Source organism: Pagrus pagrus (assembly GCF_965226575.1).
Source record: "Pagrus pagrus genome assembly, chromosome: 22".
NCBI classification, from domain to species: domain Eukaryota; kingdom Metazoa; phylum Chordata; class Actinopteri; order Spariformes; family Sparidae; genus Pagrus; species Pagrus pagrus.
The window spans coordinates 23,222,057-23,248,841 of record NC_140204.1 but is presented as its reverse complement, the minus strand read 5'-3'; the positions used below and the strand labels follow the sequence as shown (position 1 = coordinate 23,248,841).

General features: G+C 42.0%; 2 protein-coding genes across 2 annotated transcripts; one reads left to right on the top strand and one right to left on the bottom strand.

The window, feature by feature from the left end:
- Window positions 1-356: 356 nt before the first annotated feature.
- Window positions 357-23,642, bottom strand: pelp1 (proline, glutamate and leucine rich protein 1; the record flags this gene model as incomplete). Its single annotated transcript, XM_084343389.1, has 19 exons — window positions 357-937; window positions 1,086-1,394; window positions 4,777-6,408; window positions 11,326-11,428; window positions 12,838-12,971; window positions 13,312-13,367; window positions 13,455-13,608; window positions 15,583-15,733; window positions 16,108-16,221; window positions 18,014-18,102; window positions 18,434-18,521; window positions 19,377-19,509; window positions 19,819-19,975; window positions 20,702-20,761; window positions 20,946-21,017; window positions 21,601-21,750; window positions 21,917-22,022; window positions 23,197-23,261; window positions 23,502-23,642. 19 exons carry the CDS (start codon window positions 23,640-23,642, stop codon window positions 845-847), a joined length of 3,807 nt encoding a protein of 1,268 aa, XP_084199515.1. The 3' UTR covers window positions 357-844.
- Window positions 23,643-23,839: 197 nt separating this feature from the next.
- On the top strand, window positions 23,840-26,583 carry med11 (mediator complex subunit 11). The gene is made up of 3 exons (XM_084343391.1): window positions 23,840-23,977; window positions 25,483-25,613; window positions 26,220-26,583. The coding sequence occupies exons 1-3, from the start codon at window positions 23,908-23,910 to the stop codon at window positions 26,454-26,456; spliced, it is 438 nt and encodes a 145-aa protein (XP_084199517.1). The 5' UTR covers window positions 23,840-23,907; the 3' UTR covers window positions 26,457-26,583.
- Window positions 26,584-26,785: the final 202 nt, after the last annotated feature.

The following is a 26,785-nucleotide window of genomic DNA, read 5'->3' as shown; positions in this document are numbered from 1 at the left end:
ATCAGTACACCCAAATTACACAAATTTTCTCTCACGGTATCTGTACAGGTTTATTTTGTCCAGGTTTTAAGATAGCTGTCTGAGATTTCTGCCTCCACAACAACTATCTAGAGGTGAGGTGATGGAATTTAGTTTGTGAATCAAAACACTAAGAGTTCCATTTCAAAATATAAAAGCAAAAAGTTGTTTTCAAAAGTGCCACTCTGGTCACAATGAAAAATCTGATCTGAATCAGACCTCACTGGGCTACCTAATATAATCTAGAGGAACCAACCCTTTGAAAAAAAAAACCAAAAAAAAAAAAAACAGGATTATTGAAGCAATTAACCATTAAATCTCAGAAAATGATGTCATGATTGATTTTTAACTTTTTTTATAACAAAGCATGTGACAGTTCTGACAAAACATACAGAGCATAAAAGGTACATTTAAATCCAAGAAAACCACTTCATAGTCTTAACTGTAGGATATTATGTACTGCAAACAAGAACAAAGGCATCACAACGTTCCAGGTGATTGGTTTGATCGAGTCTCAGCTCTATACTGGACAGCTGTTCTTGGGGCTATAGAAAATGTACTGCTTGTTTTAGTTAAGACTAGTTCTTGCCAATTACAAGTGGGTGATGTGATAGTAACAAGTCTGATTTTCCTTCTCCCAAATATTCCCATGCCCCACATATTGTAGCTTGAAGGTGAAAAAAAAAGGAAAAATGACTTGAAGATGTAAAGAATGAGGGAGATGTTGTATGAGGTAACTAAGCCTTGGAAAAAACTATACAGTATCCTAGCAGTATATATTGTATCCATGGTCATTTCAATCACATCAGTTCAGGCTGGCAATTTTTTATGAACGATTTGATCCAGTGGCACCGTCTTCATCATCAGGTGGACAGGCAACAAAATCAGCCAACATGGAGGCCATGGCATCGTCATCCAGCTGAAGGACAGACAAAGAGAGACAACTGCTGTCAATGTTTGCACAATGTTACTATAAAAGGCACCATGTGTAAAATGGATGGGATTATGCTGCATCAATCCTATACATATTTGAACCAGGAAATCCCAAAGCAGAATCAAATTTTTACCTTTTTCTTCTCAGTGCTTTGCCCCGCCTCTTCCTCCCTGTGCACCTCATCTCTCTTCCTCTTCACTCCTTTCCCCTCCTCTCCATCACTCTCTCTGCCTCCTCCTCCTTCAGTCTCCTGCTCTGCTTTTATTTTTTCTCTTGTCTCAGGGTCCGTCTCCTCTTGCTCTTTTGTGTTCACATCTCTTGAGGTTTCAGAATCAGCCACTGCTATGTCTCCTTCTTGAACAGCTGCTAGCTGTTCCTCCTGCTGACTTGATGGCTGGTCATCACTCATGACGGCTTCCTGTACAGGGTCAGCTCCTGACTCCTGTTGAATTGAAGAGAGTCAGCTTTGGTTAGAGAGCTCAGTTGCCTTGTAACAACACTAAGAATATCAGTTTCATTTATCTACCATTAGTGGAACAAATCATGTAAGAGAACACTTCTGGAGCTTCTCATCATTCTCCCAAACAACTGAATTAGCTGGGGACTTGTTTTAAAAAGAAAAAAACAAATAACTGGCATTATACAAGTCTCCAGAAGTCCAGAGATCTCAAATTGGTTTAAAAAAAAAGATTAGTTATTTACAACCTCGACAGGCAGTCGAGTTTGTGTACCAACTTCAGACAGGTTGTGTGCTAACACTTTTTCCTCAGCAGCTACAGTGAAGATTTCAGGATGGATGGACGTAGAAAACATCTTAAAATCAGTTTGGGATCTCAGTGCTTCTAGAGACTTGGATTACACCAGATGAGCTCTTTGGAGCCATTTTATGTTAATTTGGAGTTTTGTTATGCTTTTAAACAAGTCCCGATCTACTTCAGTTGTTTAGGAGAATGCTGCATCGCTGTTTTGCTGTGAAGCTCCAAAAAAGTTTGGTGGATTACAAAACTGCACCCAACTTTTCATCAGAATTGGGGGTGAGTTGATTATGACATTTTTGGGTGAATTTATCTTTCAAATTGCCAGCACCAACTGCCAGTGATCAGTGAAAAAGTGTGAAACCATCAGCAGCAACACCATCTTCCACATGCTAGGAGAATGCAGGATTAAACGGGATAAAATGGTGGCCTATTCTCAATTGCATTACTAGTGGTCAAAAACTTCACAGGTTGCCTTCAATGTTAGGTTTGAACAGGGCTAAATGTAGACCAAAAGCTGGATGAAGACCTTACATGTCTTCAGAGTTCACAATAACACATAATTCAGACTTATTCTAGGAATGCACTATACAGTTTGATGGCAAAACAAAGTGTCTTTCAGAGTAAAGTCAGATCATGATCCATCATGTCAAAAGAGTCACGCTGTACTTCCTGAAGCCAAAGTATAACCTGATAAGAAGATCTAAATGTCTGCAGCAAATAAAACATGACATTTATAGGAATCATTAGATGGCTGCATATCTGTGTGTGTTTAGTACTATCTGTGAGGGTTTAATATAAAAGGGGCAATATGTGTTTGTTAAAAACATTGCAAAATAACCAATTATTAACAGAATGCGAATCAGTAGCAGTTTTGACATCACGATGTCTATGTTTTGTGTTGCAGAGATATCACCTGCAGTTAGCATGCCACCTAGCTAGCCCTGTATCATCCCAGTCCAAAGCTCCTATGCTACATGTGTAAACACTAACCCTGCGTTCCAATACTCATACTACCATACTATTTAGTGTGCCAGAAAAAGATTTAGTATGTCCTAGTATGCCAAAAAATATCAGGATGTCCAACTACATCCGGTCACATTTTGGCAACTGTATGTACTTTGTAAGGGCAGCTGCAGTACATACTAAAAGAAAAACTATGTGATTTAGAACGCACCATAACACTCCCCTAGACCCTGAGCTCTCAGTGTGAACTGGTACCTGCACGGCTAACTGAGCTAACAGCAGCTATAGTTAGCAGCAGGTAGCGGTTACTCTGGTGATATGCTGCCCCTTATTTGTTTTGACTATGAATTTCACAGGTGGCCGGTGAACTTTATTCAGCCACAATTCCCTGTCTCTCTCGAGAGGAAAACCATTTGTCATTGATAATACAGAGGTCTTCCATTTGATTCACCAGTGAAACCAGACAGTGGGGGATATAGGAATGCGATGAATGTGGCGAAAAGTTCTGCCCATTGTCCACATAATCAACTCAATATGCCTGGTCTGAATGGTGTTGCTACCCTAACTTTTTCTCGAGTCTTGTGCCTTTGTCACAAATGGAATTGTGACTTTAATTAAATCCATCACGGATACCTTTGAATATTATTATTATTATCCTCGATTGTTCCGATAACCTTCTGCCCAACTTACATCGTTTTCCCCCTTTCCCTCATACCAGCTTATAGAAAACTTCAACCAATTTAATGGAAAATGGATGTAATAGATATCTTAACTCAGATGAGATGCTACATGGAAGACTAGACTTCCTCCTGTCTCTGCCGGTTGCATGGCAAACGGTGAATGGTTGTCATCAAACTTCTGTTTTTGTACAGATTAAACAAATAAGATATACTGTGTTAATCATTTAGCTTTATAGGAGCGTACAGGTGGAGTATGTTACTGTACAGGTACACTGGATGGGTCAGATGTTCCCTTGTTTAAGGTTTCACTGTCCATTTCACATTTGTTCCACTTTTTTTGCACTTTAATTCTCGTCAGTGCTTACACACTTAAACTTCAGCTTCTTTCATTTCTCTCATTTCAGGAGTCATCCATCAACTGCCATTTCAACTCATTTCAGCTGGCATCATTTTAGGACTTTTCTTCATTTCTGTCATCCTTACACTCTTTTTTGTATTTCAGACTACTTAAACACTGCAAGTATGCTTCAAAAGGTGAGATTTCCATTAAGTCATGTTTCTAATCACATATGTCTGTCTCTGTATCTCACCTATATGCTAATATCAGTTGTTTTGTAAGTATTCTTACTAGTATCTTAGAGTTTGTAATTTACTGAAAACAATTAAAAATGACTCACCCAGCACTCCTGTATACTCATTTTTCTTCCAATTAATGCTTTTTAAATTTTTATGAGGCTGCCATGGATGTTTATAAAGAGAAGGATGCTGTCAGAGCAGGGTGTTCCAGGGGCCAGATCGGAAGGATTACTGTACTAAAACACAAACTTATAACTTTATTCACTAATTTAGGTAAAACTGGATCATATTTTATGGAGAAAGTATTTTCTGATGTCCTTCAGCTGCTCTGCCTCAACTCTAGACAGATAGCTATACTTGTTGCTAAAGGAACTGCTAACTACTGCTAAACAGCCTCTCAATGAACACTGGACTGGGGCAGTATGCATTTTCCGCAAACAATGGAAGCCGGTTACAGTGATTTAGTTTCCTGATGGACAGATACCATTAGCATTGTGCTAAAGTAAACAAGAACTGATGATGAATGTATCGGATTTAAGGCAGTTAGCTTGGTTAGCGGCCCAATTTGCTGATTCAGGGTGTCTTGAGCCAAACCAGGCAAGATAACCACCTCTGTATTGTTTTCGGTGTTATTAAACTGGCCTCTGTCTCGACATAGGTGTTGTCTGGCCGTGTTCACTGGAAGCTGATGGGGTGTAACAGTCAGTGCAATTTGCTACTGTAAACACCAATCAATAATAATGAAAAGTCCTCATCAGCTACCTGTTCTTACAGGAAACACTTCGCTATGCCAAAGCAAATAACACCTGAAAGCTGTTTCATGGAAACTTTTAAGCTGTGGTGGTACCTGTAGATTCTTATTGGTTGTGCATTCTTCTGAGGCAGCCTTTGGCTCAGTCTCATTGGCTCCTTGCTCCCACAGGTTTGCTTCCTCCTGCAGTGCTCCTCCTCCCTCCCCTCTCCCTGCTTCCACCCCCCCCTCCTCAGCCTCGTCTCTCTCCTCCATTGCTCCTCCAGTGACACACAGGATCTGTGGCATGGTGGGGTCATCCATCCTTTCACTTTCATCCTCCTCTCCCTCCCCCTCTCGTGCCTCCTCCAGGACTCCGATGCTCTCCACCTCCTGTACCTTCATCCTGTCCTCCCCAAACAGTGCTCTGTTGGTCTGGATTTCCTCTATCCCTCCCTCTGCTTCTCCCTCCACACTGAAGCCAGGCATCTCTCCTTCATCCACTGCTGCTCGAAGCATCTTCCCCTCCTCTGTCCCTTCCTCTCCAGCCTTGTCCTCTGCTCCCTCCAGTGGAGGTATGTCCCCATCCTCCTCCTCCTCCTCTTCCTCCAGCTCATCCCCCTCTTCTTCGTCATAATCCTCATACTCTTCCCCATCATAAAACTCTTCATCACCAAAATCACTCACTTCCTCCTCCTCCTCCTCTTCCATCCCTTCCTCTTCCTCCTCCTCCAGCTCTTCATCATCCTCCATGTCTTCCTCTTCCTCCTCCTCATCGTCAGTGCTGTTAATGTTGATGACACCAGAGTCTTCGTTGCTGGGGGGTGGTGGTTGGTGGAGATGCCGCCCCTGCTGGCTCAGCTGATTCTGCAGCTGGTGTATCTGAAGTGGCAAGCCGATGGGACCAGGCTGACCCGGGGTGGAGGGCTGCAAGAGCATCTGTTGGAGTTGTGGTCTGCTGGGCAACGAGTCCCCCATACCACCAGGTGGAGCTGTGAGTGTGCTGGAGTTCAAAGGTGGAACCAGGGACACCACCGAGGCTCCGGAAGAAGGGAAGGAGTTGATAGGGGTGGTGGAGGTGGTGAGTAGGGGGGAGGAGGTGGCGAGATCATTGGGAAGTGAGACCCCATCTATTGTCGTGGTTGTTGCTGTGGTGGGGACCATGGTGACAGACTCGCCTCCTGGTAGTGCAGCTGTAGTGCCCCCTTGTGCAGCAGAGGCCATGTTCTGAGAGTTTGCTGCTGCCGTCTCATCCTGCTGGTTCTCCATGTTGAGCATCCCTGGAGGAACAATGACCACGCTGTCGTCTGAGTCACTGGCTAGAGAGATCTCAACATCATCTGCTTCCTCTCTGTCGTATCGGACAAACACGGGTCTCTGCCCCTCTGGAGGGGCCAGTCCGGCAGGGTCCTGCTGGTGGTGTGCATGCGGGGAAAGGATCATGTCTCCTGGGGTGGGGGTTTGGCCTGGCAGTCCCGGGACCAGGGAGAGGTGGTTCTCCAGAGAACCCAGCAGGGAAGCGGGGCCCAGGCCGAGGGGGTGGCGGGTTGGGAAGGGAGGACCAGGGGCAGGGCCTCCTAGGAGGGTTGGCAAAGTGAGACCAGGGGTAGGTCCCTGGGAGGAGGGGAGAACTTGTGCGGTAGGGGTGGGTTTCAGGGCGAGTGGTGGCAAGGGCAGGGCGATGGAGGGAGTGCGAGGGTGGAGGAGGGAGTTACAGATGGTCAGAGCCTCAGTACAGAATGTAGAGACCTGGGAGGGGAGAGAGGATGGACAAGCACAGAGTTATTAAAAACTGTGAAATGACTGACAGCAAAATGTAAGCAAAGTACATGATGTTACTGAGGTGCTTTCGTTGCCTTTTTCGACACCTCTGGGCGTAGTTCAGAGGCTATTGTCACAAAAAAAGTGGTGAAAAAAGAGAAACCAGAGAAAAATAACTGGTAACTTGAGGCATTAAGATATTAAGGAGAAGTACAGTTGTTATGGTTACCTGCAATTCAATACGCCTCTTTACCATTCTAAGTCATATTTACATAGACAAGAGTACTGATTGAAAAATCCCTGTTGCATCATTTTTTTAAATTAAAATAAACTCAGATAAGACTGAGGTCCTTATCATTACTTCAGACTGCAAGGCTTCCAGGGTAGATCAATGTACTGAGTACTCTTCTACTGTACAGTCTAGTTGTAGAAAACCTGACGATGTATGTGACCTATGGCTATGTATTCCGATAACGATATCAAATCAATAACACATGTTTCTTTAATCTAAGAAACATTGCTAAAGTCAGGTCTGCAGTATCACAGCCCGAGCCAGAAATGATAGTTTGTGTTTCTATATAATCCCAGCTAGAATACTGCAATACCCTTGTGTAAGTAATTATTTCTAGAAAAATAATCAAGTGTGTTTAAATGTTTAACCAAGTATTATTATTTTTGAATGTTAATGACTTAATGATTCACGTGATTTGTGTTTAAGACAGTCCACATTAAGCCATGGTGACTTTCTGGGAAAGGTGAAACACAATTTGAAACATTAAAATGTTTTGGTTTAGTTTTAGTTTCTGTGAGTTTCAGACTTGTTATCTACTCTGAGGCCAAAGCTGGCAGCCCTGCCCCCAAGCACGCCTGTTATCAGAGTGGACAAAACAGAGGGACATCTCCCTCTGAGCTCACTTTTTGCACTTCTTTAACACTTTTTGAAACGCTTTAAGTTCTTTACTTCACGTTTTACTCTCTTCGAGACCTTACTCGAAGAGTAATTGATCCAATAGGAGCCATGGCACCTATTGGATCAATTTTCCGATCTAATCCCCTCGCTCACTTTCCTGCTCCTGGTCGTCTGGTCCCGACCCACTTCCGCATTTGAAACTACAAGTGGACAAGAGGTTTGTTTTGCCCTGAGCAGTTCAGCTGCCTCTGCTTGCCCCAGTGACAAAGAGTCAAAGAAAGAAAGTCTGTCACTGAAAAGACACAAAGCGGAGATGTGAAATGTTCCGTCTGTATTGTGGATGTTGTGACACAGATAACTTTCATGCCGATGCTGGCTTATGACTGTGAAAGCTGCCGTTAATTTTTTTCTGTGGTATTAGACGGTGTCGAGACAATTTCTGTCTCTGCAGTATTGTCAACACTTGTTTATTTGTTAGCCTCTCTGTTAGCATTGTAAGCTAACAACAAGATAACATTGCTATCATGTTTACACCAAATCAGCTTATTTATTTGCTCGTGGCAGCTAAATGAAGCAGCAAGTGAAAAGTAAATGAAACTCTCCGCTTCGCTTTGGGGTTTCATTCATCCTGTCCGGATTTATTTCTCCATAACAACCTCTCGCCCGGTCACTCAACTGTTTTGCTAACCCTCCTCCCGGGCTTGTTTTCAACGAAGCCTTTGCTAAATCAATATGATGGATTATCATACACGTGTTACTCTGTGTGTATTTGTGTGTCTTATCGATCATAAACAAGAGATTACGGTTTACGGGCACGTTTGTGTCGCGGTGCTATTCAGACCACAGCTGGGTCCGAGGCTCATGCAGGTTTAGTTTTCAGCCACAGAGCTGCCAAGCGTCACGCTTTGAGTGTGACAGTCACGCAATTTGACACATTCTCACACCACACACGACATTTCTCACTACAATACTCTATATTTTTTTTTTAATGATAATAAACGTTCGAGTAACTCTGATTGACTGACCGAGATAACCAATCCATCAGTCCTTTGTGCCTAAATCTAACCAACCACAGAAGACACCACGCAATATAAACCAATCAGAAGCAACGTTGGGCGGGTCTTGGCATCTCTAACTATCTTTCACACACAACAGCGCCGACATTTAAAACCCACTCGACGTTCTCCTGCTTGCTAAAAGACGGTAGACTTGTAGTTCTCAAGACCGGTCTTGGTCTCGAGAACTACAAGTCTACCGTCTTTTAGCGGTCTCGAGACCACTTTTTTGTGGTCTTGGTCTTGTCTTGGTCTCGGGTCTCTCGGTCTCGCAATGTCTCGGACTGGCCGAGCGGTCTCGAAGGGATTTGTAACCTATAATATCCAGGCAGGCACAGTTTTTCTTTTTTTTTTTGATATCATTATACGCCCCCTTCAAGTGGTACCAATCACATGCATTTTGTGACACAGACGGCGTTGGCGATCGTCCTCTCAGTGTCAGAGTTACAGACTTGTAAAGATCAATTTAGACCCCCCTAAAGCAGTGTTTCAAGTGGGAGCCCCCTGCCTCTGTCATCAAGGCATCAAAATCTGCCACAAACGCCTACAACATGAGACATGTCCCCAGCTAAATGATGGAGAGTTGGTTGAAATGAAATATTGACAAATAAATGTAATTTGTCAAAATTCTTCTTACAATTTTCATTTCTAATTTCTGGTTAATTAAGACTAGCATTAGGAGGCCACAGTGCAGGGAGAGCAGCTGGCATGGGGGTGAGGACATCAGTCTTAAGCTATAAATTGACGTTAAAAACGAACACTTCATTTCACTAAAGTCTCACTCTTGTCATTTTCTGAAACTTGGCAGCCCTGCAGCCACAATTGAAAGCGATCGTTATGATTAAAGCCAACGGCAGCATCTGTTAGTCTCTTGGTCTCTTGTTAGCTTTCTCCTTGTTATCCCAGTACCAGAGCTAACTTAGCTGTTGATAAATAGTAACTTATTACTTAGCTGTAACATGCTAATGACGTTATGCTAACTTGGCTGTGGAGCTTAGCTGTGGACATTATAATGACTTACCAGATTTACATTAGTTTCAACGTGCATTGTAGAGCTGAAACGATTACTCGAGTAACTTGAATAATTCGATTACAAAAAATGGTCAGGGATCATTTTTCCACACAGACTGTTATTGCGGACACACACCACTACGTTCAGAATTGAGTGGGCACGATGGCGGAGAGCCAGGAAACCGTCCGTAAAAGACAGAAAAGGTCCAAAGTTTGGGATCATTTCACACTTAAAAAAGAAGATAACAAAGTGCATGTGTTTGTTTGTGTGCAAACACACAAACAAACACAGCCAAGAGTTGGAGTTGGAATAAATACCTGTATGTTTTTTTCAGGAATAAAAGTCAATTGCTTGGTCTATTTAATAGGCCTGTCATTTTCGTTATGCATTATTTGGTATTGTTGTTTAATAATGCAAAATTATTTTTTTTAGATTACTCGACTAATCGATGGGATAATCGGTAGAATACTCGATTCTAAAAATATTCGATAGCTGCAGCCCTAGTGCATTGTAATAAATTTACCTGTGAATCCGACATCGTTACTCGTTACTAGTGTCACGATTCTCCAAATCCTCGATTCGATTCAATTTTCGATTTTTACATTTATTTTTTTTAAAGCACAGGTTGCTGCCATTTTTAGACTAGACTTTTATGCAATATAATATCTGACCTTTGTTAGCAATGTACCACACTACATTGTCACATTTAAAACATTTATTAACAACGTAATGTAACAATAACTTATATCTTCAGTCAATTGGAAACTTAAACAAAATAACCTGCCATCTAGTTTCTCTTTTGTAACTGCAGTCTTCTTCACAGAAGATGACATTCAAGTTCACAACAAAACAAACAAAAAAATAAACAGCCATGTCCATTGTCTTCTCTGAACAATGAAGTGTCTTAACAAACTATTTCACAACAGTTGGACATATACAAGGTGCGTAAGGTGTGAGTGGGCGAGCGAGAGTGAGGGAGCGTGCATACGTGCGGACAGAAAATGAATGGGAGAGGAAGGAGAAGCGAAAGGAGTAGCAGTAGCAGCGACAGCAATAAAGTGTACAATATAGGCTGCAGTTTGGCTGAATAAAGGGCGACGGCTCGGCCCGACCAGCTTAACACGTGAAAGGGGTTCACCCCGAAGGTAAACAGAAACTTCGGCCCTGGAGGAAATCATCTCCCCTGTGCTTCCCGACCACGGTCCGGGAGCTGAACAGGAGGTTGACTCGCAGCACTTCAACACGTGTGTGCTTTTTTCCCCTTGGCAAGCCGACTGGACGTGACATGGGGGCGTGGCAGCATCGACGATTCCATTTTTTAATTAAAAAAAATCGAAAATCGTGACACCATTACTCGTTAGCCAATTTGTTGTTCCTGGAGGGGGTGTGTGTGTCGTGGGAGCTTCCGAGTGGAGAGCGATACGACGTCAGAGGGGAGGAGATTAAGGAGCACAGAGGGGAAGGGGTGTGTGTGTGTGTGTGTGTGTGTGTGTGTGTGTGTGTGTGTGTGTGTGTGTGTGTGTGTGTGTGTGGAGAATGTTTTTTTCAAACCTTTCAAATCGTAGACCAGAGCTTTAAACTTTTATATTTTTCACCTTCAACTTTCTTTAAGTTTCTTCCAGAACTAAGTTCTGTTTTTAATTGTCTTACCAAGTCAAGTATTTTGACCTGACTTGAAAGCCCAATGACTTGACTGAAAAATTGGTATATTGTTACATCCCTACTGTTGACTGTCAAATAAAGGTCATAAAGATAGAGTTATTGGCACTGCATAACTTTCCTGCTGTTCATTTGTTCCATTTGAGTTTTGGCGACTCAAATAAAATTAGAACTCATTGATCTGTTCCTCAAACCAGTCAACACACATATACCATACAGCAGTCTCTCCCTCTTAAACTCTTATTTTCTCACTCACAACAGTCACTCACCTTGAGGTTGCGGTCATTGCGTCCGTTGCTGAGGATGGACACAGCACAAGTCAGAGGTGGGGGCCAACAGGGTGATGGGACCAGGACCAGAGCCAGCAAAAACCTGAAAATCAATACCAACAAAACAATGATATGAACACACCTATACCATGCAGTCTTTATTGTTCTTATACTTGCAATAATGTATATATCAAACTGAACATTAGACAGACAGGTATGAAGTAAACTTAAATCATTTAACTGAATTCAGGCACACTTTCAACTGTGAGTTTATTAATAATAACAAATAACATTTGGTCTTGGACTTTTTTAGTACCAAACAGGAGAATGTTGCTGACTGCTCAGTTATGAGTGTGGTGCACCACCTGCTCTAATGACAAGTGTCATAAGATAATTTTCGTTCTGAATTGGCATTATATTAATATAATTGACATGGCCACCTGAAGTCAATCTAAATGGTCATGCAGGCAGTACAGTGGCACAGTCGATAGCACTGTAACTTCACAGCTAGCAGGCCCTGGGCGGGGGTTTCTCCACCCATCAAATCATGTAGAACACCATTTTTCCTGTCAGTGTCCATGACCAAGGATTAGGGATAGCATCAATATTAGTATGTATAAGCAACAGCATGAAAATTTGCAGGGATAGTGATAGTGGCCACTAAAACACAAGTAAACTTTCTCCATGCTCAGATTGCTAACATCTGTCTGCCCTGAGTGCTTCTAGCATTGCTCTCCCCATTTCTGTTGCCAAAAACTCCTCTTTTAGCATGTACTGTATAAAGCAAGCTTGGAGGATGAAGCATGACTCCCAGTTCCATCTATTGTCATGCTCCATGGTTCCATTTTAGAACCAGCTTAAAATTTGTAAACTTTTTATTTGGCAAAAAACTTTTCAGTGTGGTTCAACAACATTCTCAGGAGGCGACTCAGAAAAACATGAAATATCATAAAAATACCAAAATACACTGAAGGCGGGCTTTAAGTCTTTTACCATCTTCCTGAAGTTATAGTGACAGGCGACATAATGAAACTTGACATTACCTTAAATAAAATAAGGATTCTGATTCTAGTTCTGAACGTTCTCTTGAAAACATTTGAGTAAATACACAGCTCAGGAAAATATATAATCTAACCTAGGTCTGATTACATTTTAGTGCCAACATGTAACATGTTATATCTCTAATATATTATGTGTCTTACATTTTAAAAATGTTGGATTCACTGCATTTTAATCTAATCTATTTCACCACAACCTGAATTCCTAATAATTTAGATTTATGTGTTGTAGTGCCACCCCATTGAAAATTGCCTTGCTCTGCCACTGCTTACTTCAGCAGACAGTTTATGCAAAGGGCGTGTGGATCTCAACACTTTAGATTACAGCTGACTGTTAGCCTTTAACATCATAGTCATTAATAAGTTGTGGCAAAAGGTATTTAAAACACGTACATTGAAAGTAATAACCAAAACCATGGCACTTGTACATCTATGATGTGAATGATTGTCGTACCTGTACAGCTCTTGTCGGCTGAGAGCACTGCTGTACTGCCCACTGATGCCCCCTGCAGATTCACATGAAGTGTTGCTGCTGGACTGTTGCTGTTGTAAACGCACACACAGTGGCAACACCACATCATGTAGGCGCTGTGAGAAAAACAAGAGCAGAAAACCACTGACTATTTGCTATTAAAGAAGAGAATGATGTATCTTTTATGTGAAAAAAACAAGTGATTACACGATGAAGACAAAATGGGAGAATCATCACATCTTATCTAAGAACACTATAATTTAACAGGAAAATTTCAGAAAATAACAAAATGTGTGTTCAGATAGATTAGCTGCTGTACTGTTCAGTATTAGTAGTTAAGCAGTTACAGTCAAGATCTTAATGTTCTGGTTAAAAAAAAAATCAATTTTCCCAAACAGTGTTTTTGCACGTTTCAGCTGCATTACCATGCAGCAACAATGTAACCCTGACATTTACCTTGTGTATATCATCCTTTAGCAGTGTACCGCAGGTCAGTATGATTTGTCTCAATACTGTTAAGAAGAAAATAAATGTGTGAGATTACACCAAAAATACAGAAGCACAGAAATCACAGGACTATTATATAAAGATGTAATCACCCCTGAGGGCTGAAAGGCAAGTATCCTGATTCGCCAGAAGGTCTCCTTTTCTCTGGAGTGACGGCCCGACTGCATCTGCTATGACTAATGTTTTTGTCCGCCGCGGGCCAGGCTTCCCTCCAGGAACAACATCTGCTGAGAGACCCGCCCGGAGCTGTGGGAAATGACACAGAGGGATAAGACGGATAGAAGGGCAGCTTGAGCAACATTTACATGCTGCTGCATTGACATATGACAAACAGCTGACACATTTTTTATCACAGATCAGGATACAAACACTCAAGATAAGTTGATTGTGGTGACTTTCCATTATCAGGATAATCATGAATATTCTCAGAGTCACATGAAAACGCCGTCTACAACATACAGTCTTATATTGATTTCCAGATTTATTTTGTGTTGCCACAAGGGAGAGCCCCATCTTTCCAGTAATTCCAAAATTGTATGTTAGTCACTATGGCTGAAGGCTCAGTTTGCTCATTGTATGCCCCGCAAATAAAGTTTAATCAGATGTGTGGTATTTCTATGGATTCCGAACTAAATAAAAAGAGAGCGATGACATGCCCTCCCATGGAACCTGCTGATGGAAGCCAGAATCTCGCCAGGTCTTTTTGCCGAACAGTTTGTTTTTCGCAAAAAGGATGTTCACAAAAAAAAAGATGCGTGTCCTATCTGTGATGCAATTAAAATATTTGTTTCTTGACAAAATGTAAGGTTAAGTGATTCCAGTCCTGTCATAATTATCAGGATAATATTGTGTATTGCATTTATTTTGCAGTGTAATCGTGACCAGAAATTTTCAGATTATCCCATTCTAGCATCTGGACTCCCCAGGAACATATGCCAGGATCCTGTTTGTGCACTTCAGCTCTGCTTTCAACACTATCCTCCTGGCTCACCACGTGCCTGACTCCACCTGCAGATGGATCACAGACTTCCTGTCTGACAGGAAGCAGCGCGTAAAGCTGGGGAAACATGTCTCTGAATCCCAGACCATCAGCACCGGATCCCCCCAAGACTGCGTTCTTTCTCCCCTGCTCTTCTCCCTGTACACCAACGGTTGCACCTCCAGTCACCAGTCAGTCAAGCTCCTGAAGTTCGCGGACGACACCACGCTCATTGGGCTCATCTCTGGCAGGGATGAGTCCGCCTACAGGTGGGAGATTGACCATCTGGTGACCTGGTGCAGCCAGAACAACCTGGAGCTTAATGCTCTAAAAACAGTGGAGATAGTAGTGGACTTCAGAAAGAACCCAGCCCCACCCGCCTCCGTCAACCTGGGTGGCTCCCCAGTCGACTCTGTGGAGTCCTGCCGTTTCCTGGGCACCATCATCACCCAGGACCTAAAATGGGAGCTGAACATCAGATCCCTCACCAAAAAAGCCCAACAGAGGATGTTCTTCCTGCAGCAGCTGAAGAAGTTCAACCTGCCCAAGACGGTGATGGTGCACTTCTACACTGCCATCATCGGGTCCATCCTCACCTCCTCCATCACCGTCTGGTACGCTGCTGCCACTGCTAAGGACAAGAGCAGACTGCAGCGTATCATACGCTCTGCTGAGAAGGTGATTGGCTGCAACCTTCCATCCCTACAGGGCCTGCACAGCTACAGGGCCCTGAGGCGTGCAGGTAGGATTGTGGCCAACCCCTCCCATCCCGGTCACAAACCGTTTGACACTCTCCTCTCTGGCAGGAGGCTGCGGTCCATCCGGACCAAAACCGCCCGCCACAACAGTTTTTCCCCTCTGCAGTAGGGATCCTCAACAAGTCCCGGGTCTTTGTCCCAGAATTTGTACATCCTGTGTTTTTAATATCTTCTATATTTTATCTTCCGTCTTTATTTATCAGCCATCCCACACTATTTGTCTCCGTTTGTTTATATTGTATATATTATAGTCACTGTTTGTTTGTTTATTGTCTTCAATGCATGCACCTTATTCACCAAGAAAAATTATTCGTCTGTGTAAAATCCCTCTTGGCGATAAATCTGTTTCTGTTTCTGATTCTGATTCTAGTGCAAACTAGTGGCTCTTCTAAGGTTCAAAAAGCAAATCTTTAAAACTAGACAATTTCAAATATGTGGTGCTGATAAATACATCCAAACTAACTACATGGTGATTGAACTAACCTTAACAGACTCCGCCCCTGGTGTGATGTCACCTAGCAGGTGGCTAAACAAGAGCTCTGAGTGGCCAGGGCTTCCCTGAAGGATGCTAGCAGAGGTTCCGGCCACCTGGAGCCACAGCTCTAAGGTTCTGTACACTGACACACGCACAGAGCTGTGGGGTGAAGAAGAGACACAAAAGACAAGTGCTTCAGCTGCAAAGTTTTATCTGACATCAGCACATCATCCACAGTGCTGCTGCTAAATTAATCCCTTCCTTTCCTACCCTGCTGATTTTAAATACAAGCTAGGTACCTTTTCTCAATAGAAAAAGAAAGACTTTAGAGTTCTTTCAGACCTCAGCCCCTTCACAAACCAGTTTGTATCATTAATGTCACCCAGAGCAAACAAAAACATCTACTTAAAAACAGTCTAGTCTAGTCTTTATTTATTATCTTATTATATAACAGCTATCAGGAGAAATGTTACTGCTTCACTTTGCTTCTTTAATAATGTGATGGGCTCAGTCTGTGGTAGTATTGCAGTTACCTGTAGGCTCTCTGCTGTCCCATACTGGCTTCAGGTAAAGGCGTCCAGGCAGAAAGGGTTTGAGAAAACAGCCTCTGTAGCACAGCAGCATACTGAACCATGCCGCTACGTACACTGTAATACACACGGTCCAGACAAAGTGTCAGTACCACACAACCATCAACACAGTATTTAAAGTAGGGTTGCCCAAAGTGGGGCCAGTGGGCCAAATTTGCCATAAGGTTCGATTTGGCCTACCAAATGTTTCTATGGAGAAAAAAACAAACATATAATATACATATAAAATAATTCAAATTAAATTAGTAAATTCATAATATAACTTTGTTTACACCATTTACCTTTTCGTGAGGTAAAAATGCTAAATATGTAAGATCCCCAATAATTAATTATTTGTTATAATCTGAGCATGGCTGGCAGAGTGACAGTTTGCGCAGGAAGTCAAGAAATTAAAGCAACACTAGGTAGTTTTTCGACCTTAAAATAATGCTTCTTAACTCAGTTAAGTGATAGAAAACCGGTTAATAGGATGAATGGTGACGTCTCTGCAGCCTGAAGGGGGTCGCGCCGGCAGAAACCGCACAGTGTAACTCCCCAGAGCGGGTAGGAACCTATCTGATGTAAGGCGTGTAGTACGACCTGCTTTACGACATACGTCACACGTTTATTCTTCGGTGAATTTAGCCAGCAGCTACTTGGATTTTTCTTAAACCAACGCCATGGCCAAGCCAGCTAAAAAAGCCAAGAAGGTTTTGTCTGAGGAGGCGAAGAAAAGAAAAAGAGAAAGTGATAGAACACAAGCCCAGACACGGATAAATATTGGACCAGCTTACACTCGGTGGCGCGAGCTGAGAGAAGAAATGGGTTTCAAGACTGTTGGCGACCTAGCCATGACGCTACTGGATTTGTAAGTCATATATTACATATATACATATTTATAATCTTACCGACTTTTACTTTGAGTTGATTTGTTGTTACCTGGTGTTCATTGGGGCTCCATTTGTCCAGTTTATAACCGTTATAAAGCCGGGAGATAATCTAATGCTGTCCGTTTCAATAGCTTGTACGTTTTCATGTAGTGACTGTAAACGGTGACTAACTTACTAAAACACTATGAACGTCTTGTCTTGTAAAGTTGCGGATTCCTTAGTTCAGCCAGATAATCAACGTAATTGTTGAACAGTGTGGTCGGGAGGTAACGTCAGGCTATTGTTGTTATTGGTAACGTTAGCATGCTACTTACTGTTGCTGTACCGAGTTGGTTGTAGTTATTACACCAAACACAACGTCAACTTGCGATTGTATTTAGTAACTCCCGAAAACATAGTTATATTTTCAGACGTTACTAAACACATTCACGCCCAAGCGTTGTGTTTTGGAAGTAACTTAGTCGGTGCAATCACATAACAAACTCGGTATGAGAATAATTCTAGCATGCTAACGTGCTGTGCGGCCTATATGCTAACAAACTACCAACTGCTATCTCTGAATCTAGCTTGTTGTTGGCACTTGAGTGAGGTTTTTTCAGACAATTTCGTGATTCGCCGGCTCCGTCAACAAATTCACGTGTATTCATTTGCTCTTACAGTGACAGTATTTACGACACTGGTAACAGATAATTGCACTTCTCAACCAGCTGGTGGTAGTAATGAGTCCAAACTACCTAGTGTTGCTTTAAGGGAACTTCAGTAAGTAACATTTTCACATCATAATTCTACAATACAATACGGGTTTGCTTTTTGCCCATGGCCCACCATTTAGTTTTATTTTTGGCACTCTAAGGGAAAAGATTTGGGCACCCCTGATTCAGAGTGTTACATTATGTAGTGGTTAGTATCTATAGAATTATTAAACTATTAACTGGTATTTACTGTACTGTAACAGTTTGTGTGCACATGTCAGTACTCACGCTGTGATGAGGGATGATAAGACCTCCAGTGTATTGGTATGTATGATGGGCAAGACCAGCAACCTCACACTTCCATCTCCTGTTAAATTCTGACACACACGCACAATAAAAAACACGGTCAATATTGTATGTTAGCATGTTCTTTAAAAAATGTAGATGCTCTATTGTGCTGCTTATATACAATGCACCACCACCATCTTCCATACATCAATATGCCCTTGATGTGATTTAAAAAGGACGAGCTGCACAATCACCAATTTTAGTCAGGCAGTGGTTCAAGTTCAGTCTGGAGGTAGTTCCAAGTGTCTTGATTAATTAATGCATTTACTGCTGCAGTGTGTATCAACAAACAAGGTCACAATTGCGAAATATGCACATGTGTATGTGTGTATGTGTGTGTGTGTGTGTGTGTGTGCTCACTATGCTTTTGGTGCTGACAGCAAGGGCTCGGCACACTAGGTTGAGTATTGGTCTGACAGGCAGACGGACAGCTGAGGCGGGATCCACCCTGATGGACAGAGATAAGATGCAGAAACCTAAAAGGTATTCTGAGCAAAACATGCCATCACTGTTGTATTTGATTTTTGATTTACATCGTTATATGTTGCTAAGAGGGAATAAGGCAATTAAAAGGAATGGGGCGGAAATGTTAGTGGTTGTCAAAATAAGTCTACATAGCAGTTAAGCTCCAATGCAGTGTCTTAGTGCCCCTGCATGGCCAATGATGGCTTTAGATTGACATTTCAACATTTCCTCCAATGTGACAGGCTGATAAGATGTGGCTTTAATTATGCATATGTGACATGAACCTTTGACTAAGCAGTTGTCTTATGCCTAGTGAATGTGTACATTTTGTGTACATAAGAATAAGCATAATAACATAAATTCTTCAACAGGAGAGGCTTGATGTTCTCTGTGATTAGGAGGAAAATTAAGTGTTCATATTTCAGCATTCAGCCAAAATGAGTTGGAAAATAAAATGTATGGGAAACTGCTGAAGTAGCAGACTCCCTTTTCCAATCAATAAATTATGTAGTATCGGATCGGTGTATACGCTCATTTACTCGTCGATACCAAATTCAGCACTATTCATTAAAGAGTGGGCTGTTGGCAGTGGGGCCCAAGTAATCTGGACATTGTTTCAGACAATGTAGTTTTCAGTGCTGTATGCATCACAATTTGCATTCCATTGAAATGAGGAGGGGCAGTTTTCTTTAGATATCAAAAACCTCAGCATTTCAAAGACAAAAAGTATCCTCATAGCTGTAAACCAATAAATATAAATGAGAACTGTTTTGTTATTTGGGTAATCTAATCCATTAAATGTGGAATTTTCCTTTTATGTTCTGAATAAGTTTTGTACCTGAGCGTGTGTTTGAGTGCTAGGCAGACAGCTGTGTATCTGTGCTGGAGCTGTAGCAACAGCATGGGATCGGATTGGTCAAGATAAGGAAATGCCAGCTCCACCCCTGGACCTTCGTACTGCACCGTTCCATCTGTCACAGCCAAAGGAACATCATCAGAGTTCAATACATATGCAAAGTGATCATGCTGAACTCATTCCACCCAAACTAACATGTTGAGGTGTGTTGACTTCAGACAGAATCTTCATCTAGTTTTTAAGTCAGCAAACTTTCTTGAAAGTGCTGGGAGAGATTCCCATTTCATCGACCAACATCATGATATTTATATGTCAGGTGTGTAAATGACATATAGAAGTAGATCATCCCTGAATGTGACCCCAAAAGACAAACTGAAACCTGGCTAAACAGAGGAATTCAACCACCACTAATAGAAAAGTGTACCTGTTTCTGAACCCTGGTATATCTGAGCCAGTTGGCCATTGGCTGAGGCTAGTAGGCAGTGAATCTGATTGGTCCAACCCTCAGCTCTGCCAGCACCCACCCCTCTGTCCAACAGGCCCCCCAGGCAGGGCAGGCGGCCATAACATTGACAGGCCATCTGAAGAAAGACAGTGAGACATAGTGAGATGATGAAATGTTAAAAAGGTTGCAGAAAAACAGCTCGACTTTCTATGTTCTGTTCACCTACTGATCAATGCACTACATCTCCATTACCGTCTGTTATGAGACGCTGGGGTACGTTGGTGTTTCTTGTCTCTTGGCCGCTATTAGTGTGTTTCTTTCAATTATGCCGTTGTTATTCACACTATTGTTTTCTTAGCTAAGCTTCCTCAGTAAAGCCAACTGACTTTGTTTCAAACAAAGACACTTTTTTTTAGGGCTTTTGTGTTTTTCTTACGTAGGAAAGTTGAAAATCTTTACAGGAAAGATCCATGTGCATCAAAGGCTGTGGGTCACAATGAAACCCAGGCAGCTGCTAAAGACTCAGCCTTTGAACATCTGGCAAATCCTCTACCAGGTGAGCTACCAGGGCACCCCAACAAAGACCCTTTTAAACCTGGCACACGGATGTATGTTGGATGCTCGATATCACTGTCCATCGCGATGTTTCACTGTGGAGATCATCATATGCCAATTGGTAGACATCACCCAACCCTAATCTAACTAGTAAGATATAACTTTGTGGGGGGAAGAGTACCTCGTTTTTCTTTTGATTACAAATTCATTTACAACTATTTTGTGTGGTAGACCAGGAAAAGTGAAAAGGATAAAAATGCATATGAAAGCCCTACGTAACCTCTACCCAACAGTGAAAATCACAAACCTCTTGTGTTTTCTTGTTTGTGCTGTCCATTTTGGAGAGAAAATATGCCCCCAGTTTGTCCTAAAAGAAAGAAGAAAAAAAAGACTTCAGGTTTTTCAGTTTTTTCCTCAAATGACAAATGACAAGTTAAACATAGATGATCCATTAAGTTATTTGTTAATAATCTGAGCCAATGATTTGACAATGACAAACAACTCTTTCACCGTAGTCTCCACTGTCTCATCTGTCCATCAGTGTGTCTTACCTTGAGGGATCCACAGGCTCTGGGGTAGTAGGTCATGCAGGCCATCATGCCCTCCATGGCTGCCAGCTCACACTAAGATCACAGCAGGAACAAAGAAAATGTAGCTGCTAGCAGGACTGAACAATATATCGTTTCAGCATCCACATCGCAATGTGTGCATGCACAATAGCCACACTGCAGAATGTGTATTGTGCAGTAAGGCAGATTAACAAATTATTGATACAAAATGAAAACTCACACAGTTTTCATTTTCCATTACTAATCTAAAGGAAGTCAGTCTGATATTACATCAAGTACAATATAAGGGTTCTTGGATGGGAGTTTGTTGCTTGTGAGTGACATACAGGCTCTGCATGCACAGCAAGCAAACCACCAATCACAATAATTCTGGAATGATAAATTATTTCCAAATAGAGCTATTCAAGTAGAAATAGTGGTAAAATTATTTTATAAAAAGTGTATTCATCTCAATAAAATAGAACTTCATATAGGTGCCTTGGTCAAAATTCAAAAACCCTCACATGGTTTGAGACATTTCTTTCAAATTAAGCTCTTGATGTGCCATTTTGTAACATTGGCCGTTTAATCATGATCATGAGGACCCGGCATCTTGAAACTTCCTCGTCATAACTGAAGGCCTGCACTGACCCCTCACCTCTGTCTTAAGGCCCAGCAGAGATGTTAGGATGCCGAGGATGGAGTTGAGGCCGACCTCCCTGGCCAGCTCTGGTAGCTGGGACGAATACTGCAGCACGTCCTTCAGAATGTTCGCTGCAAGCTGGATGGTCTGAACTGGAGCCTGAGACTACAGAATGAAACCCACATACACCAAGGAGAGAGAATGAGAAGGAGAAATCAGAAAGGATGGTGTTGGGCTTTGTAGATTTTAACATTTTTCATAATGTAGGTTTTATCCAAGATACAGACCGACAGTGTTTGAGTGTGTTTGTGTGTGTATTTGTGTATCATACCTGTATGACCTGCTGCAGAGAGCGCAGCCAGGAGAGGCAGTGTTGCTGGAACAGATCACTGGAGCTGTCCTTAACCAGCATGGAGAGCAGGCAGAGCCCCTCAAACCTATGTGTGCACACAAACACACACACAAGACAAAAATAGAGACTTTGTATTGATGCTACTACTTAAATCTTCACCTAAATAGTCATAATTTGGAGTATCTCTCCAAAAACAGACACACAATTCAATTAAGAACATCCAATGCAATATTTAATTTCTGTGGCTAGAGGTCTCTCAATCAAAACAAGAGGGAAGGACTAGGCAGAGCCAGGAGCAGATCCAGACCTTCTGGAGTCACATGAGATTTTGCTCTGATCTAGAGCTGTTTAAAGATAGGAGGAGAGCTCTGAGATTTTCTTTTAAACTTTTGGGGTTAAGAAGTGGGTTTATCTTGACTCACTTATATATATATATATAGAGCCACACTAAACTCCTATCAGCCAACACGAATAGCCTACGTTTTACCTGCAGCCTCAGACTCACACTTTAACACCTTTCTTCATCATCTGTGATGTGAAAACATCAGATTTCCACACAGTCAAGTGTGCGCCCTGCTCATAGTTCAGTTATAAAATCCCTGCGATGCAGCAGCATGTCTCGTGCTGACTGCAAGCATCGACTCAGAGCAGGGCGGGTGCTACACATTGTGGGACCCTTAACCTCTCATCGGTCACAAATCAGTTTTATTTATATAGCCCAAAATCACAATCACATTATCTCAATGGGCTTTACAATCTGTACAGTGAACGACATCCTCTGTCCTTAGAGCCTCGATTCAAGTGAGGAAAAACTTGACCACCATTGAATGCTGTCAGTTTGATTTTTTTTTAACTAGTGTGGCTGCTAAAGTATATCTATGGCTCACTTTACATATAATTCCTCACCGAGATGTTAAACTTCTATGTTTTATCCTGCTTCTGTAATATACTCTGACAAAATCAGACTCCAAATGATACCCACTCTCATCTATGGATGGAACTGTACCAAACTTTACAGAATGTTCTTGTCTTATACAAATGACACCATATAAATGGTGGAGTCCTTCTAAACGACCTTTTATTGTGTACATCTTTCAAGTGTACATTTCTTAACTAAATAAGTTCTTGGTACCAAAAGTAGCGCTTTTAACTGGCCACATATATTTTCCATATTTTTAGTGAATACACAAAAGCTTAACAATAATAACACAACAACGTTACCACTGGCATCATAGGTCTAGTGCCATTCATTTTCTCACCTCGTCTTGCTCGAGCTGAGTTTGGCATTGCTGAAACCCACGAGACCACCGACGGCGCTCGCGCCCTGCAGGGATAAAGAAATGTGTTAAACAATGAAGGTAAGATATGTTCAGCAGCCCAGCCTCAGCCCCACATCAGCCCCACATCAGCTCCACACATCAGCTCCACACATCAGCCCCACATCAGCTCCACACATCAGCTCAGTGAACCACAAAGCGTGGAGCAGCTGCAGCACAGAGACAGCAGGCGAACAGGTAACTTAACTAGCTCCCAAGCTAACACGCCTCTCTGGGCCGGGCTCTACCTGCGTCGGGAACACGCCATGTTCTCTGTAGCTGGCTAATAGAGCCGGTATATACTCTGGACGCTGTTCTTTCAGAACCGACACCAAACCCTCTGTTAGGCGCATAGCAGATGGGCCACGCAGCCAAGCCGATGTAGCCATCTTGCCTCTCCGCAAAGCGTACGTCACCGGTGTGCGACGATGACGTCAATTTCGTGAACTCTTTGTTGTTGAGCAGCTTCAGCTTCTGCCGCTCAGCTTTCGTGCTTCAGTCTTGAAGAGGTGGATCGAGTCGAGCAGATTGAGGTTCACTCCCGTCTACACTGACCTGAGTTGTGTGGACTACACAGTGTGTTCATGCGACGGTACAGTAGAACCTGTTCTCTGGTCGGATAGCCGCTGACTGGAGCTGCTTTCCTGCCGACTCATGGCTAACGAACGACTGAGAGCTCTGGAGGAGGTCGAGAAGGAGATAGCGACGATCCTGCAGTGTGCCGGTGAGGACAGGGTTCATCTAACAGCACGGCGACTGCAGCATTGCTTATATGAGACGGTTTCATACCGCTGTGGTAATTCCATAACAGTTAAGATTAGTAATCAGACATGACCGGAACCACACATTTAGAGGCCCAACAGGCGGAATCCTTCCTCTGCGTTAAGTAGCAGGGTTTGATTCCCGTCATGTAATCGTGACCTTAATATTTAAACCTGAGCAGGGCAGGACAAACAACTAGGCAAAGCGGGCAATTACCTTGGGGCCCTAGACCCCAAGGACCCCAAAAGTCCAAGGGTCACTGCATGTGAATGCATGAAATTTGATTATTACAGATCTGTTTGAAAATTTTCACCTTTTCGCAGAATCTGAGGCCAGTTTGTATTTATGCCTACGAATACCGGTTGGTTTCAGTGTGTGCGTGTGTGTGCGTGTGTGTGTCGGAGGGGACATCACCTGTCAGTCTGGCTATAGACTTGATCACATATAATTACATCTCAAAATCATTTTTCTTAAAAATGACTCAGTCTGAGTCTGTGTGATGTGAATGTTGTTGCTCATGGTCCTTTGTCTTAAGAGACTGGGGACCATAATGGAGCAATAAGCAGCTAAAGAGTCAGGGACTGTATTCATAAAGCGCCCTAGTACTCATAGTTGCTCCTAGTAAAGAAAATCTAAGAATATGGATCCATCTCATGAAAGATACACTCACAGCTCCGACCCAATGCAATAATGCTATAATGCCAGAAGTTAAAAGTGATCACAACACTGAGATATTTGGTAAAAACATATATTAAAAAATAATGTAAAATTGAACCCATGATTTTTGATACAATTGTCAATTAATAATTGTGGCCATATAATTCATAATTCTAATGATGTCCACTCTGCCCATCATTACCAAGAGTGCATTTTTCTTTCTTTTTGGTTCAACCAATCACAGCTCTTATAGCGAAGTGTCACACCTAGAAATGGGATCAACTGTGCCCCTCACTAGGATTAAAGTTTCTGTCCTTTCCTTGCTCAGAGTTCCTCTAAGAAGTTTCCTAAATCACTCTTATGCTCAGACCTCCACGCTAGGCATTTTTAGGCTAAGTTAGGAGCTCTCTGAGAGAATTCTCAGAATGTTTGTGAATACGGGCCTACAGTAGGTGTCTTCCTCAGGAGTTGGTGAAGACAGAAAACAGCTAAAAGAGAGTGAACTTACATTCATTACCAGGACAGAAATATGATTCAATATTTCTTTGCGCCTGCTGGATGTCTAAATTGGAAACAATTTGCTAACACGCTCTTATATTAACTTTATAGGGTTAATCATCTGTCAGATTTTGTGTTTCGAGCCTGTTCTAGTGACCCTTTGTTGCCCAAAAATACAATTAATGTACCTTTTTAAGTAATTGTGTATTGGTGTGCAATCAGTGAGTCATTGTAAATTCAAAATCATGTTTTTGGCACTGCTAACATGTCTGTTCATAAAACTCATATGTTGCTGTATGTTTCCCCTGGCAGGTAATATAGTTCTGGAACTCTCCAAAGACAAACACAATGCCAGTCTCCTGGACAGACAGCTGGTCCAGTTCCAGAGCTCTGTCAATCGAGTGGAGAGCGAACTAAGTGGGCAGATCCGCTACCTCACACAGGTCAAACAACACAGTAGTAATATTAGTTTTTATATTTGTGTATTACAACTGAAAGACCACTGTCACAACAACAGAGCTTTAGTGTCTCATGGTAGAGGTATTGTAAGTTATATTTAGTATTTTCTATTGGGAAACATATGCTTGCATATTGGCTAAGCTACAGAAGAAATCAGATTTTTTTCTCAGAAAACAGATTTTTTATATTTTTATTTAAAGTTTTAAATTCCAAGAAAAATTCAAAATTCGGAGTTTATTGTCAGAACAGAGAAAAATTTAGAACTAAAATTGTTCATAGTGGCCATAATCCTCCTCTGTACTAAGCTAATATGAAACACGTTCATATTGTAGGTTTGTGTAAAAACTGTAACTGAAAACTGTAAAAAGTAGACTGCATGTACTGTTGTTACAATGAAATTGAAGGTTTTCCTTCTTTGGTCATTACTTTTTTTTATCTTATTGAAATAAATCCTTCAGCCTAAAAGACATCTTATCTCACAGTGGGATTCTGAAGTGCCATATTGTCCAATACTACAATAAATATGTAATCAATCAAACTGCGCCAAAGAGCAGCAGAATAAAGCAGTGGTTCTCCTGTCTTTTCCCCAGGTAGCTACTGGTCAACCTCATGAAGGTTCCACTTATTCAGCTAGGAAGGACTGTCAGATGGCATTGAACAGAGCTGAGTATGCCAAGGTCAAACTGGGAGAATTGGGACGGACATGTGAAGTGATGCTGGAGCAGCAGCAGCAGCAGCAGCAACAACAACAGCAACAACAGCAGCAGCAGCAGCAGCAGCAGCAACAACAACAACAACAACAACAACAACAACAACAACAGTCATGAGAGCAGAGGGGGAAACTGACTGGATGCTGACATAGTGTTCACTGAGCAACATTTCACTGTGATACTTGATGTGACTGTATCTGTCCTCATTCTCCACTTAAACCAACAGCCTTAAAACCTTTTCATAGATCATCTTTATTCTTTTTACAAATACTGAGGTATCGTAAGAAACACAAACTTACAAGAAAATAAGTTGTTTCATGCAAGTACTCTGATTTTCTCAGAGTGTTGCATTTCTGGGTATATGTTATTGTTCGGCACTCCTGTTCATTTTTCCTATTCATGTGCATAGCAGGCCAAATGTAGGCCTTGATAAGATACTTAAAAAT

Coding starts and splice junctions, on each gene's coding strand:
- med11 (XM_084343391.1), top strand. CDS start 23,908: ATGGCTAACGAACGACTGAGAGCTCTGGAGGAGGTCGAGAAGGAGATA. Junction 23,978..25,482: donor GACGATCCTGCAGTGTGCCG/GTGAGGACAGGG, acceptor TTCCCCTGGCAG/GTAATATAGTTCTGGAACTC. Junction 25,614..26,219: donor AGATCCGCTACCTCACACAG/GTCAAACAACAC, acceptor TCTTTTCCCCAG/GTAGCTACTGGTCAACCTCA.